Raw genomic sequence first — 14,305 nt, 5'->3', positions numbered from 1 at the left:
GCTGCCATGCTGGCTTGGTCATATTTCCAAATTTGATACTTGTCAGTGCAGATAATAAGCACTAATAAGATGTGACGTCACTGTCAGGTCACCAGAGCCCTGCCGGTCCCTGTATCAATATCTCTTTCATCAGTCCTTACAGAACTACTGCTGATCTGGAATCAGTTAATATATGACCATTGTTATAGATCTATGTGGCCAGAAGTGACCGCTACAGTCATGTGAATCTCGGTGGTCCTTATGGCACAGGATAAATCAAAACAATTAATTTGAGCAGAAGTGGACAACAGTGAGACTCTACAGGCACAATAGAGGTCCTATTATTGGGAAGAAGGGGATGGTTTAGGTGCCAGTCACTGGAAAAGCTTGAGAGATGGCAGACTGGGCTGGCAGTGCATGCTGGGAGTGCCAAGTGGTGCCAGTCTGTCAGCAGACCTTTGATCAAACCCCTCCAGAGAAGAGCAGCCGGTCCGGCCAAAACGACTGCTATGTGTCACTGAGGCCTAATTATTATCATCTATACAAATGACCTTGTGAGGGGGAATAAATACATTGACCACATTTATAGACATTTTATCTATCTATCTATACATCCATCCATCCATCTAGTAAAATATATAACAACAAAATCATTGACTATTCTATTTATTACATAAATATTGTATGTTTATTCTTCATATTTTCCAACAGCCGCTGGATTTTTATTTTTTTATAATGACGTATGAAAATATGATAACAAAAAAGCATTTAAAATATGATTTTTGTTTTCATATTAATGAACGATTAAAATGTCCTAATTTAATTTAATGTGTTATATATATATATTTCCCCCACCTCCACTTATTATATTGTTTTTATTTTTATTTTGTACTTTTGTTTAATTTGATTAGTTTTGTGTTCATTGTACAGTATATGGGGACACTGTGTGTGTTTATTTTATTGATTTGTTTTACTCTGTCTTCTGGTGTATTTTTATAAATTTTTATTTATATTATGCTTTTATATATTTTATATTTATATTAGATTATTTAAATTTACACAACAACTATTGATTTTTTTTATTATTTAAATTATATTATTTATTTATGTGCCTTTCTCTTGTACTGTAAAAATAATATATTATAAAATTGTATTTATTTTATTAATTATTTAAACAAATATTATTTACACAAACTCGACTGATGGTTTTATATTTAATTTTCTGGGATACATTTTTTATTGCTTTTGCTCAGGTTTTATATTTTAATTTATTTATTTTATATTTAATATTTATACATGCACGACCTCCACTGATTATTTTATTTTATTTATGAAGTAGCATTTACAGTATTTTACTCTCTTCACTTGTACTGTATGAGAGTAAACCATTCTTAAAATGCAAATAATTCTGTCAGCTTGCTTTCTTATGTTTATTCAAAAACAAATAATTTTTTTGAGCTGTCAAATCTGATCTTGTTCTCTTGAACGTCTTCTCCCAGGGCTTGATCTCGTGATCTTCTTGGACCATGAGCGGTGTTGTGAACCTGAAGACCGTGTCTCAGAGCGGCTCTGGTATTCCTCTGCCCCGGAGCCTCTCCAAACAGGACACCAGAGTCTTGAGGGGCGCTTTACTGGGTCCAGTTGCCCAAAACCAGCTGTCTGGACGAACATCCACCTTATCTTCCTCAGCCTCATCCATATCATCTCTATCGATCTCAAAGGAGTTACTTAGAGGGTCTTCACAGGGAACACATGGGACGTCCGGTGGCACAAATAGGCCCTCTTTTGCTCCCCGTTCGGCCCACAGCAGCCCACATGTGCCCAGACGAGAGATGATCCCATTCACAAACAGCCTCCGGAGGAGCTCGTTGTCTCAGGATGGATCCAGAGACCTAGAGAGACACTCCAACAAGAACTGGAGATCTGGCCATCATCACTTCAGGAGTCTAGACAATGAGGTTGTTGAATCTTCTCGAGAGCAACAGACGGGTCAAGCCCTTCGAAAGCCTACCAATGGGAATGTCATTTGGGAAACGTCAAATCCTGTTCAGAGGGACTTTCAGAAGCAGCGGATGAAAATGCTGGCTCATGGTTACGGCAATAGAGGAACGATTGCGTCTAAATCCCAGGTGAACGTCACAAACGAGGGTCCTGCAGGAAGGGAGTCTCCACGCATGGCAGCGGTGGCACCTTTCAGATACGGGTGAGAATTATTTTATTTTTTTATTGCTATTGGTTTGTATTGGACATATTTTGCCTGTATTTAATAGCACATGCTCAATTTCTCAGTATTTATTTTATTTGATTTTTTTTGCATGCATTTAAATGACTTTGGCTGTCGTCTAATGCATGCTTTATATAGACTTATAATGATAAATATTTACTGGCTTACTGTGATGGCCCAAATTGTAATATTGGTGCATCAAATTAAAACTTATTTTTTATTAAATTTTTAACGTTTGAAAATTCAATATGTAAATAAATTTTAAAAATACTGACAATTTAGTAACACTAGGTGCATTTATATGGACACTTTTGGGTTCCAACGGAATGAATTCATTATGATTGATGAATCCGAACATAGTGTTTACATGAAGGCTAAATAAAGTGATGGGGTTGATATGCGGGTTTATATGTCTCAAGCTTCTGATCAGATATACTCTTTTGAAATGAGCACACTTCTGTTGTTGCATGCTGTTTTAAAAAGCACATGTGATATTTATCTACTTCGGGTTCTAATTCACCTCTTAGAAAGTCAAACAAATTTTCATTTAAATACCAATAATATTGCTACAATATATATAGAATTAATGGAGCTGCAATTTTTTTATAGCTCTGTATGATCAGCTATTGTCTCATTTGTGGCTACTATTTTTAGATAAATGTATTTGCTGAAATATAAAAATTCCCTTTAAGAATGAATAAGCTTCAAACTTGTGATTTCTTTGGTGTTGTTCTGTCTGTGCCTCAGGCTGCAGGTTGGAGAGGACACTGAAGCCTCTCTGGAGGATCTGAGCGATTGTTCCTCAGACTCTGTGGAAGTGTGCTGTGAGGATTTAGGTGAGTCTCTTCTACAAAAAAAAAAAAATACTCATGGCTGCAGGATTTTTTTTTTGTTGTTATTGTTGTTTTGGAATGGCCATTCTCTTACGGTAGATGGTTGTGAAAAAAGTCTGAGGCTGTGGTTGGTGTCTGATATCATCGCAGTACTTTTGTGTGGGATGCTATGATTCAGATCGATCAAACTATGAGCAGATGCTGGTGTGGTGAAATATGATTGTATCCATGTGAGGAGATGTCTTTGATGATGTAAGCTTCCAAAGTCTGAAGCTCTTTTCAGATTCTTGATGGACTCAGTCAGACCTCGTGTAGACCATGAAATATTAGTGAAAAACTGTCAGCTCATGTTGGCCAGACATGCTAACGAACCGAGACAGATCTATGATTTGGGATCGTATTTAGTACTAATTAGTGTTTTTTGTGGAAAATTGTTTTGAGAAATGTGTTTAAGATGTTACATGCCTTGATAATGTGTGGAAAGATTTGCAATTTATAAAGATAGCTGTTGCAGTAGACAGCTGTGTTTGCATATTTAACAGTGATTTTGTTGCTTTTAGACACATTATATACTGTATAATGTTTTTATTTTATTTAAATTTTTTGCATTAAAGAAATTACGTCAAAACCTAATTCTAAATGTTTGCATTCTAAATTTTTTTTAATCAGGATTAATTCCTCTTCCCGTCATTTGAATTATTGTAATCTCAATGAATTAAAGTACATATGCATATAAAAAACTTACATATATATTAAATATGTGACCCTGGAGCACAAAACCAGTCTTTTTTTTAAGCATTGTATGGGTCAAAATTATCTTTTTTTTTCATGCCAAAAATCATTAGGATATTAAGTAAAGATCATGTTGCATGAAGATATTTTGTAAACTTCCTACTGCCAATATATTAAAACTTAATTTTAATTAGTAACATGCATTGGCTAAGAACTTAATCTGGACAACTTCAAAGTTGATTTTCTCAATATTTAGATTTTTTGCACCTTCAGATTCCAGATTTTCAGATAGTTGTATCTTGGTCAGATATTGTCTGATCCTAATAAACCGTACATCAATGGAAAGATGATTTATTCAGCTTTCAGGTGAGATGGGAGTAAATGTACAAAGGATAATTAAACAATGTGTGTATATATATATATATAGAATTTCTGTAATAAGACGATTTGCTTTACATTCTTCTACACAATGTATATATATATATATATATATATATATATATATATATATATATATATATATATATATATATATATATATATATACATTGTGTAGAAGAATGTAAAGCAAATCGTCTTATTACAGAAATTCTCAGATATGGGAATAATATGCAACACGGTGAGTTTACAGACTGTGTTCACATGTTTCACATTAATATACCACATGTGTGCACTGGAGACAAAACCTTTTGTGACCCTTAAAGCGTAAGATTTATATTGTGTCACTCAGTAATTCTTGGGAGGGGTGTGAATTTAATGCAGGAATGAGGCATGTGAGCAAACAAACAAACAGACAAGCACAGCCATATGTTGCAGTCAAACCCTGAATGAAGCCCGGTCTGAGTAATATATCAGTGTGGTGTAATGGCTACAGATGCCAGCAACACAAGGGATGTTCTCATGTCTGCAAACATCTGCGCTGCTGGCCAACCACAGCCTCCGGATGGGATCCAGATGTTTGGAGAACCTTAGGCTTTCTCAGGAGAGAAGGCTGTGGACACATCAGGATACGCTGAGGTCTCTCACCTAATGTGTGGCAGAATCCAGTCCTGTTTCATGTGAGTGTTGGAGCATAGTGATATGATTTTTTTAAATACCTTTTTTTTTTGACAGATGTGAAGTTGATTTAAGACTTTTGACATGTCTTTATAATTGGTCAGGTAATATCTCAGTTATTTCTAATAATCATAGTTTTCAGATTTTTTTTAAATAGATTTCAATATCTTAGTTGTTGTTTTTAGGGATAATTAAGATTAATTGGATAGCCTACTTTTACTTTTAATTAATAATAATATTAATTTATGACATCTAAATTATTTCTACACATCGAGTTTCGATATTTTTTTTATTGATATCTTTTTAATGCTTGAAGATATTTAAAATCTTTATACTTTATATTTTATATTTTATATCTTAGTTGTCAAGGCCTAAATCAGGTATTTTTAGTCTCTCTTTTCACTGTATTTTTAATTTCTCAGTCATTATTATTCAACATAATTGAGATTAAATATATACTTTAAATATATACTATACTTTTAAATGTAGCTCTCTCTCTCTTTTGTTTTAATATTTTAATATCAGTTGTTTCTTTTAAAAATACATTTTTAGGTTTTATTATAGCTATTTTCTGCACGTTAACACATTCTTTTTAATATATCTTTTTTAATAGATATTGTAAATCAGCATGTCAACATTGACATGAATTGTATTGTATTGTAAATTGTATTTTTCTTAGAATTGAGATTAAATTAATCCATAGATCTTTCTATACTAGTTTTATTATCTTTAATATTGGTAATATCTCTATTGTCTGTTAGATGTTATAGAGATTACAGAGACTTTTCAGGTCTCTTTCAGGTAAATATAATTTTTAAATATATTCTTTTTAGATGTTTTTAATAAAAACATTTATGATTTTTAATAAATTTCCTTACACATAATTGAGAATAAATATATATATATATTTTTTTTTTAGAGTTCCTTAATATCTCAATTGAGAACAAATGGAGACTTCCAATCTGCTTAGATTTGTCAAAAGTTAGCAAATTAACCCTCAGAAACCTCAGTACAAATGCAAACGTTTGATCTAGATCTAGTTGACCTGCATTTTACTGATCTGAACTAAAATAAAGGACTATTTAATCTTTTTGGGACAACAGTTCGGTCCACAGGAAGTATGTTCTTCTTTTAATGATTTCAATGGAAAAATCCCCCACAGAATGACACGGCCACTTGTGATGAGTTCAAGCAGAAACACCTCATTCTTCTCAGCCCCGTAACATCAGAATTACCTCACATGCCCCGGGACTAGCATGTGTTTGGCCAAATGTCGGACCCCCTGCAGGAGCGCTGAGCTTTTGATTGAGTCATTGTATCGAACTGGTCAGTCGCATCGAGCCGGTTATGTGCCTGCCAGGCTCCTGTCAGACTAACAAGGCTCGTTTGTGAAGTGATAAAGACAAACAGAAAGTGGATTTGTGGCGTGCTGTTACCTTATTTACGGAGGAGAGACTCAGCCGTCTTAATGGATGTAGTGATGTAGGTAGCAGCGTTGCTATGGGGACGCTTCTCCAGCGAAGCATTGCAGAGAACTCCATAGAGAGATGTGTGTGGAATATCATGAGCGATGATGCTAGGGACCATCTAAAAACAACACTGGGGTTTTATGAAGTGAAGATGGATGGGTTGGAGATGTGACGGAAACTATCTGGACTTGATTGATTTATTATTGATTTATAGAAATAATTAATTCCCATACTGCGAAACAATCCTATTCTTAATTTATTGGCTTGCTTGTTATACGCATATTTGAAAGAAATTTAATTTACTTTTTTAAATCTGTAATCATAACATATGCGCTGTGACTGTTTTGTCTTGATTCATTGGCTCATTTAAGCATACACTTTGAGGATAAACACCACTAAATGTATTTAATTGATCATTTCTGACTCTCTAGGTTTGCAGATTTAAGAAAAATCTTGACCTTGAGATTTTTCTTTTGAGGGGTTGGACAGGTAAAGTTTGCTGACAAATATATCTGGATCATTTGCAGATCCTATTATGCTGAAAATGTTTATTTTATTTTATTTTATTTTATTGTTTTAATTAATTGTTATTTTTTTGCATCATGAAAATTAAGTGTGATTTATATTTCTTATTCTTTTGCCAGATTAATCTTATATATATATATATATATATATATATACATATATGTACAGTATATGTATATGTATATAAATTGCATTTTTATATTGCATTTTTGTATTATAGTACTAAAACAATGTACACTGCATTTGCATTAACAGATTGCAAATAGATAGATGGATATGTTTTTTGTGTTAGATTATTTGCAGAACTATGAAGCTAGTGTATACATTATTATATTATACCACTAAAGGCAAGATAGATAGATAGACCCTGGAAGGGGGAGGGGCCAAACAATGGGGATGGAGGAATAGTGTGTGTGTGAAAATACACACTACGATGTACTGGATTCATTTTACATTCTAGTGTTGCAATTTGTCATCTCCCCCTATCAGCTCACACTTTCTGCTGAGGCAGAGAGACACACCGGAAAATGCAACAGAGAGAGAGAGAGAGAGAGAGAGAAACGGGGGAGGGACTGTTGTTTCATGCAGCACTGCTGTCATTTGGCTTCTGCACGGCTCAGCGGTAAGGCGGCCTGGTGAAGGGAGGAGAGAAAACGAGGGAGTGAGAGAAAGAGGAGAGAGAAAAGGAGAACCAGGGCGGCAGCTGCTGCAGCCTGACAGGAAGGAACGGGAAAAATAAAGGGTGCACGGAATTAGCATTTTCTTCCTGTGCAAGAGAGAAAGAGCCGCACATTCGTCCTGTCCTCCATGCTCTCACTCTTCTCTCATCCAGCCCTAAATGCTCTCCGGTAGAAGAAGACGCTTGGGGGTTGAATAAAAGGCAGGCAGAGCAAGGGCACGTCAAGGGAAGGTACAGCCATGGCTGCCAAGAGGGGCAAGTCCGGCGTGCCACAAAGCGTGGCACGGAGCGAGCTGAAGATGTACCGTGTGGGCAGCACGGAGGGGCGCATCCCGGTGCCATCCAACCTTCGCAAACAGAGGTCCCTGACCAACCTGGCCGTGCTGACAGACGCAGAGAAGAAGATGCAACTCTATGAGCCCAAATGGTGCGACGACATGAGCAAAGCTGCCTCTGGACACCTGAAGATAGGCAAGCCCAAACCTGTGGGCGGCGGAGGGGCGGGGGGTTCCCAACTCTCTCGAAACCTGTCCAAATCTGACCACTCCCTCTTCCAAGGCAAGCCCAAGACGTTCACCCCTCTCGCTGCACCTGGCGCCTTAGGAAAAGGCCAAAGTCGGATCCCTCGAGGCCCTTACGCGGAAGTAAAACCCTTGAGCAAGACGTCCGATGACTGCAAGTCCGACGATGATATCCTGTCCAGCAAAGCCAAAGCCAGCGGGAAGAAACCGGCAGCTGGGGGCTCTGGAGACCCGGAGGCAAAAGGTCAAGGTGAGGAAGGTGCCGATAAACCCTTCCTCAAGGTGGACCCGGAGCTGGTGGTCACCGTACTTGGTGACCTGGAGCAGTTGCTCTTCAGTCAGATTCTCGGTGAGTATGGATTTTCCGCTTTCATGCCCACTTACTACCAGCTGCAGTTGGTTGCTGAATCCCACGGATTGACTGGAAAATATCCCACCGAGCGCATGGTGTCATTATAAAGGTGGTCTCGGACAGTTGGACAGTGTAAGGCTTTGTTCTGGGTAGCATGTGCGTTGTGCATCTGCCGTCTTTCGCTACTGATGGGCTAGAAATCGTGTTCATAGATTATTCCAGTTGGCGTGTGTCCAATGATTGAATGGCACACTGATCTGCTTTTCGACGCCAGCCTGGTGCCGTGTGCTGGTGTTGCTCATCTGTGATGAGGTAATGGCTGCTACGTGTGGTACAAGAAAAGGAAGAGGCCGTGGAATACATAAAGGGAGAATAATGAATTCAGTTTGTAGTTTGTCATCAGCCTCCTTTGACTGCGGCTTGATTTGTAGACACTGATAAATGTTGTTGTTGAGCACATGAACAAAAGCATGCATGGATGAAATGCACCTAGGCTTTCAAGGGATAATTAGCAGTTTTATGCATACTGTGGAATTTGATTCTATATTTTATATATAATCGGATCTGGATACTGTTTGTTATGTCCATGGCATTAATCAGGAAGTATGTTTGTTGCATTTAAAACAAATATCTCATTTTGTTTGTGCTGTCTTTTTAAACACAGCATGCCCTGCATTCAAATGAATGACCTCTATTTCAACCATGTCCAGACCTCATATGTTTAAACAACCAATTTGGGCCTGAATACTTGCAGTTGTTTGTGTGGAAACCTAGATTCTTATTCTCCATGCATGGCAATGCACAGTACAATTCGGTGGATGAGAGTAAACGAATGACCTGGAATAAACTCCTTATCAAAATGCTCTCTGTAGCTCTTGCTTAAGTATCCATACAGGATTCCGATCGGAATTATAATTTGAAAAACAATCCTGCAGGGAATCCTAAAGGGAATAAAAAGCAAGAACTTGAGCTAGAAATGTTGGAATATTTCTAGCAGCATTACATTTCCATTAGGATGCTTTTGGAATTCCAAATTGTAATTAATTACACTTTTTCTAAATGTATTTAATTTTGGTTAGGTGGTTTAATTTATAATTTGGTTCTGAACTATAGCAGAACATCCAATAGGAATCTTGCATGCATTCTTTTGGGATTTTTTGCATGCTTTTATATAGACAGAGTATAATTACGACCAACACCAGAGTGGTTGCGGAGCTTTTCTCCTCTAAATTTAGAAGAAAAACAAAGTGCTACAGGGAAACTTTTTCATGCAGGACCTTTTAATCACAAGGTCTGTGTTAAGAATAATCTGTTGAATCTCTATATCAAAGCACTTTATTTTAATATATATAATCATAATTACACAGAGTTCATGCTCATTTGTTCTGCATAATAAACCGCTGCATAATAAACTTCCTTATGAGTTGTTCTTTTGGACCACATAACATCTGCACACCACTTTTGGTCACAAGACTGAATTAGCACTCAGAATGGAGCATTGCTTTCCTCTGTGCATTCATAGTTACTATTGTACTGCACGGCTGGACGTGGGTCTAAACCTCTAGGGGGTTAAAAATGCTTCAGATATGTATGAGAGACAATAGTTTGAGTTGAGGGACAGTTAAATGTTAGGATATAAAGGGCTAGGGCCAAATTTGGCCTCTTTGTGCCAGTCCGGAAATAAACCTTAATATGTATAGTAAGTTATGAGGGAGATATGAGCTTTTATGAGGCCACTCTAATCATATTGGTTTCCTTGACTGTGCTGTGGGTTTTTAAGTGTCTAATATCCATATCAATATTTAGAGGGAAGGGTGACTGAAAACTGATGATTTACTGTACTATTGTAAATATGCTTTTTATTTGTTCCTTCTTTTACGTAGTTAATTTCTAAGTAATATATTTTGGTTATGGTTCCCCCTCAGGTTGTTCTAAACCTGGTATTTTGAAGAATTTTTTGGGTGACCTATCTCTTTAATAAGATAACCTAAGAAACTGCACTGCATAAGATACTAATTTTGGAGTATATCTGTAATTTTGTTTTACAGCGCTGACTTGTTTTTCAGTATGAACAGATTTAAAACAAGTGGAAATACACATTTTTTATATACATATATTTGTCTTAATATCTTATGCAGAATTGATTCAAGTAAGCCAGTCTTATTTTAATTTTTTTTTTTGTAGATGCTTTATCTGGAAAAGGAAAAATACTGTATAATTTTTTACAGCGCATAAACATTTACTACCTATTCACTCAAAAATACTTGGAAAAAATATATGTATTATATATTGACAAAACTGCTAGTAGAATTTATCTTATTAATGTTTATGTATGTTTAATACATAATATAAAAATTTATGTATTAAACTACACTAGGTGCACAAAATCTAAGCACACCATGTTTATTTCTGCATAGGTAGCAATGCGTAATATGAAGGTGTTTATAATATATGCGTAATGCATGTAAATTAATCAATTTATCAATTTAAAATGTGTTTTGTGCTTGCTCTTTATTTGACCATTATGGTAGAAATGAACGTTTTTAGGAGGTCAGGACACAACACAGGTGAAGCTGGCTGATTTGCAATAGTTATATGCATACTTTACAATGAAAATGAATGAAATGCTGTAATCTGATTTACTAATTAATTCCACCATGCAAGTCTAGTGATGTAATTAGCTAGAGCATGTGTAAATTCTCTCGTGGGAATGAAGTTGATTGACATGAGTTATCTGCTGTCCAGTAATGCTTGTAAACCACCTCTCTCTCACTGTCTGTAAAGCAGTCCAGTCGTTAATAAATGTCAGGCCAGGCGTCTTGCCTAACTGCACCATGGGATTGATTGGGCATGCTGTTGACATGCTGATCGCTCGCCCACGCAGGTTTTCAGGAGATTGTGTGGCAGTTTACGACTGTTTGAACAGAAAACATTCATTTATTTGGACGAAAGAAGACTTTTATCCTTTGTTCTCATTATTGTGATTTGAGACTGTCTGGTTCTCGTAATCTCATTGTTGGTGTTTGGTTCGTTTAATGCTGCCTCTGAGGTTAATGTCCAAGACTGTTAGCTTTCAGCAAAGCAAGGGGATTGATCAAGCCGAGCTGTTTTTTACATCTGCTTCACCTTTGTGACGTAAATGAAAGGCTGTTGGCTATTTAAAAACAAAGACAAACACTTTGAAATGTCAGCTTCGTGATTCAACAGGAAGTACAAACTGGTTTTTAGTGGCGCATAAAGTTCTCAATCTGACCTTTGAATATTTGAAGATATTTTGGTGTAGAAACATAGAATATGTTTTTTATAGAGAATAATTGTGTGCTAATTTTAAATTTTTTTTTTTAAATATTAATACAATACTGTTAAAATAGGGTAAAGTCTGTAAGATTTTTCTAAATAATTAAATTGATCAAAAATACTGCAAAATTTTAAAATATTATTAGGATTTTAATGAATAGTTTTCCGTTTGAATATATTTGAAAATGAAATTTATTCCTGTGATGCAAAGCTGAATTTTCAGCATCATTACTCCTGTCTTCAGCATCACATGGTCCTTCAGAAATCATTCTAATATGCTGATTCACTGCTCAAGAAACCTTTCTGCTTCATATTGATGTGACCCCCCCCCCCAGATCCCTTCCCCCCACTAATATACAATAACATGCACCAGTCACTTTGTGCAGCATTGGTCTGCTCACTACCTCATTCTCCATGGAGCTGATATTATTCCACTACCTCATCAGTCAGTTAAATAAAGTAACTGCTCTTGAGCCCTTTGTCACTTTAATCAGACTTAATAAGCTTTTGTTTTTGCACTAAATAATCTTTTATCTGCACTGTTGTTCACTTCATTGATTTGCACTCTATCTGCCTTTTGCCTTGCGCTGCTTTATTTAACTTTATTTTAAATTTTATTTTATGTCTTTTTTTTACATTCCCTTATTGTATAGTTGTATCTACATTTTATATTTTGATCTAGATTTTTAGGCTTTAATGTTAACGTTATCTGTGTGCACCGGGGGTCTGAGAGCAACGCAATTTCGATTCTCTGTATGTATGTACTGTACATGTGGAAGAATTGACAATAAAGCAGACTTGAACTTGAACTTGAACTTGAAACCACTATACATATTTATTTTCAGGATTCTTTGATGAATAAACAATTCAGAAGAATAGCATTCATTTGAAATATGCATCATTATTGAATAAAAGTATTAAGTTCTTAAAAAAAAAACTAAATTACTGACCCCAAACTTCTGAACTGTAGTATGTGTGTGTGTGTGTGTGTGTGTGTATGCATTTATAAGACATAAACTGAAAATAACTGGCATAAAATAACATTAAATGAGATAAAATTATGCAGATATTTAGTTTTGCATATCCTACTTACTGTACGTTGCATTTTGATTGTTTGTTATGTGTGCAGATCCCGAGTCTCAAAGGAAACGGACGGTTCAGAATGTCCTGGACCTCAGACAGAACCTGGAGGAAACCATGTCCAGCCTGCGAGGGACTCAGCTCAGCCAGAGGTGAGTGAGAACCAGCACATGTTCATGGCATGAAAAATCACAGCCAGACTAATTCACGAGGATGCGAACTGCTGCTTTTCAATGAATCGTAAATCTGGGAGAACGCTCCACAATGTTCTTTGGAAACAATCTTCACGCACATTTGTGTCACAAAAGAGCACGAATATAAACAAGGCTTTACATTATACACAAACGATTACTTTTTCCACAACCATTCAGCCTCCCACGTCTTTTGGGAGAGTTGCCCCTTCAGTCGTTCAGACACCTGGCTGCCACATTCACAAATACACAATGAAACACTTTCCATCAGTGAATAACAACAAACACACAGAAATCAGCTGGACTCCAGGTTTTGCACGGTCAGATATACAGCAATACTGAACTAGACTTTTACATTTTCTTCACTTTGTTTTGCGAGGTAACCAGTGTTTTTTATGTGGTTGTTTAAACTTAAGATGATCATTTTTATTGTGCATGTATACAGTATATCTCATATACACATAAATCAAAAACATTTGCTATGCTAGTTCCCGGTGAACGGTTTTCCTTCCCCACAGGTGTGCTACAATAGATGTGCTTAGCCTAGCAATTCTGCTAACTTTGATCTCAGTACCTTCCTGAGTTTCACCCCTAGAGATCTCAACCTGTCCTTCCTCCTAACATCAAACCTTTCCCTGCAGGCTAACCATTCACTCCTCTACTAAGTTTCAGAGCAGAAAACTTTTGTAGTAGACATGTAACACGCTTGAGACCTGCAGCTAATGCTGGCTCCATTTTAAAAGCAGCACTGTATAAGACAGACGAGCTTCCAAAGACTTGATGGAGCAGGCGTAAAAATGATTCATACCAGATTAACCACACTGAAGCCACAGATTCACAGCCACGCTGATGTGTGTGTGCATAATGAGCTTTCCTGTAATGGGATACTTCTGTTAGCCTTCAAGACATAGAGATGCATAAACAAATAGGACTCTGAATAGAGGTGCGCTGTTTGATTTTTATTATCGTGTCGATTCTCGTCATACAGTACACCTGCTCGTCGAATCTGGATTCTGTCAAGATGTGCACTTGAATTGGAAAATGAGATTAGTTAATCACCGAACCACATGGATGCTTTTAAGTTCTCATGTTCTGTGTTTGTTTAGGAAATTGTTTGTGATGTGTTATGCTTTCACAAACAAGCCTTTTATCAGTTCAGCATGTTTCCGTAATGATGTGTGATGAGTGTTTAATCAAAACCCACAACATCACAGTGGTTTAGAATCATTGATGTACTGTAACAGTTTTTATTTTAAATTAGCTTTTATTTTTAGATTGTTTAAAAAAAATTTTTAATTTACTTTAAATTTTTGTAATTTTGTTGTGCTTTCTTCTTCTTCTTCTTCTTTTTATTTTAGTTAGTTATT

At 36.3% G+C, this 14,305-nt stretch overlaps 1 protein-coding gene across 3 annotated transcripts in view; it reads left to right on the top strand.

The window, feature by feature from the left end:
* Positions 1 to 1,484: 1,484 nt before the first annotated feature.
* nav1b (neuron navigator 1b) overlaps positions 1,485 to 14,305 on the top strand; it is an 80,690-nt gene continuing 67,869 nt past the window's right edge. For 2 of the 3 annotated variants that reach the window (XM_052559710.1, XM_052559709.1), the window contains exons 1-3: positions 1,485 to 2,182; positions 2,951 to 3,039; positions 12,797 to 12,899. In XM_052559710.1, the coding sequence (XP_052415670.1) occupies positions 1,506 to 2,182; positions 2,951 to 3,039; positions 12,797 to 12,899 (869 nt within the window). In that variant the 5' untranslated portion in view covers positions 1,485 to 1,505. Of the gene's footprint in view, positions 2,183 to 2,950; positions 3,040 to 7,371; positions 8,368 to 12,796; positions 12,900 to 14,305 lie in introns of those variants that run through there. The other variant, XM_052559711.1, reaches the window with a different exon arrangement.

The sequence above is a fragment of the Carassius gibelio genome, chromosome B6 (genome assembly GCF_023724105.1).
Source record: "Carassius gibelio isolate Cgi1373 ecotype wild population from Czech Republic chromosome B6, carGib1.2-hapl.c, whole genome shotgun sequence".
NCBI lineage: Eukaryota > Metazoa > Chordata > Actinopteri > Cypriniformes > Cyprinidae > Carassius > Carassius gibelio.
This window is presented reverse-complemented; position numbering and strand designations above follow the sequence as displayed.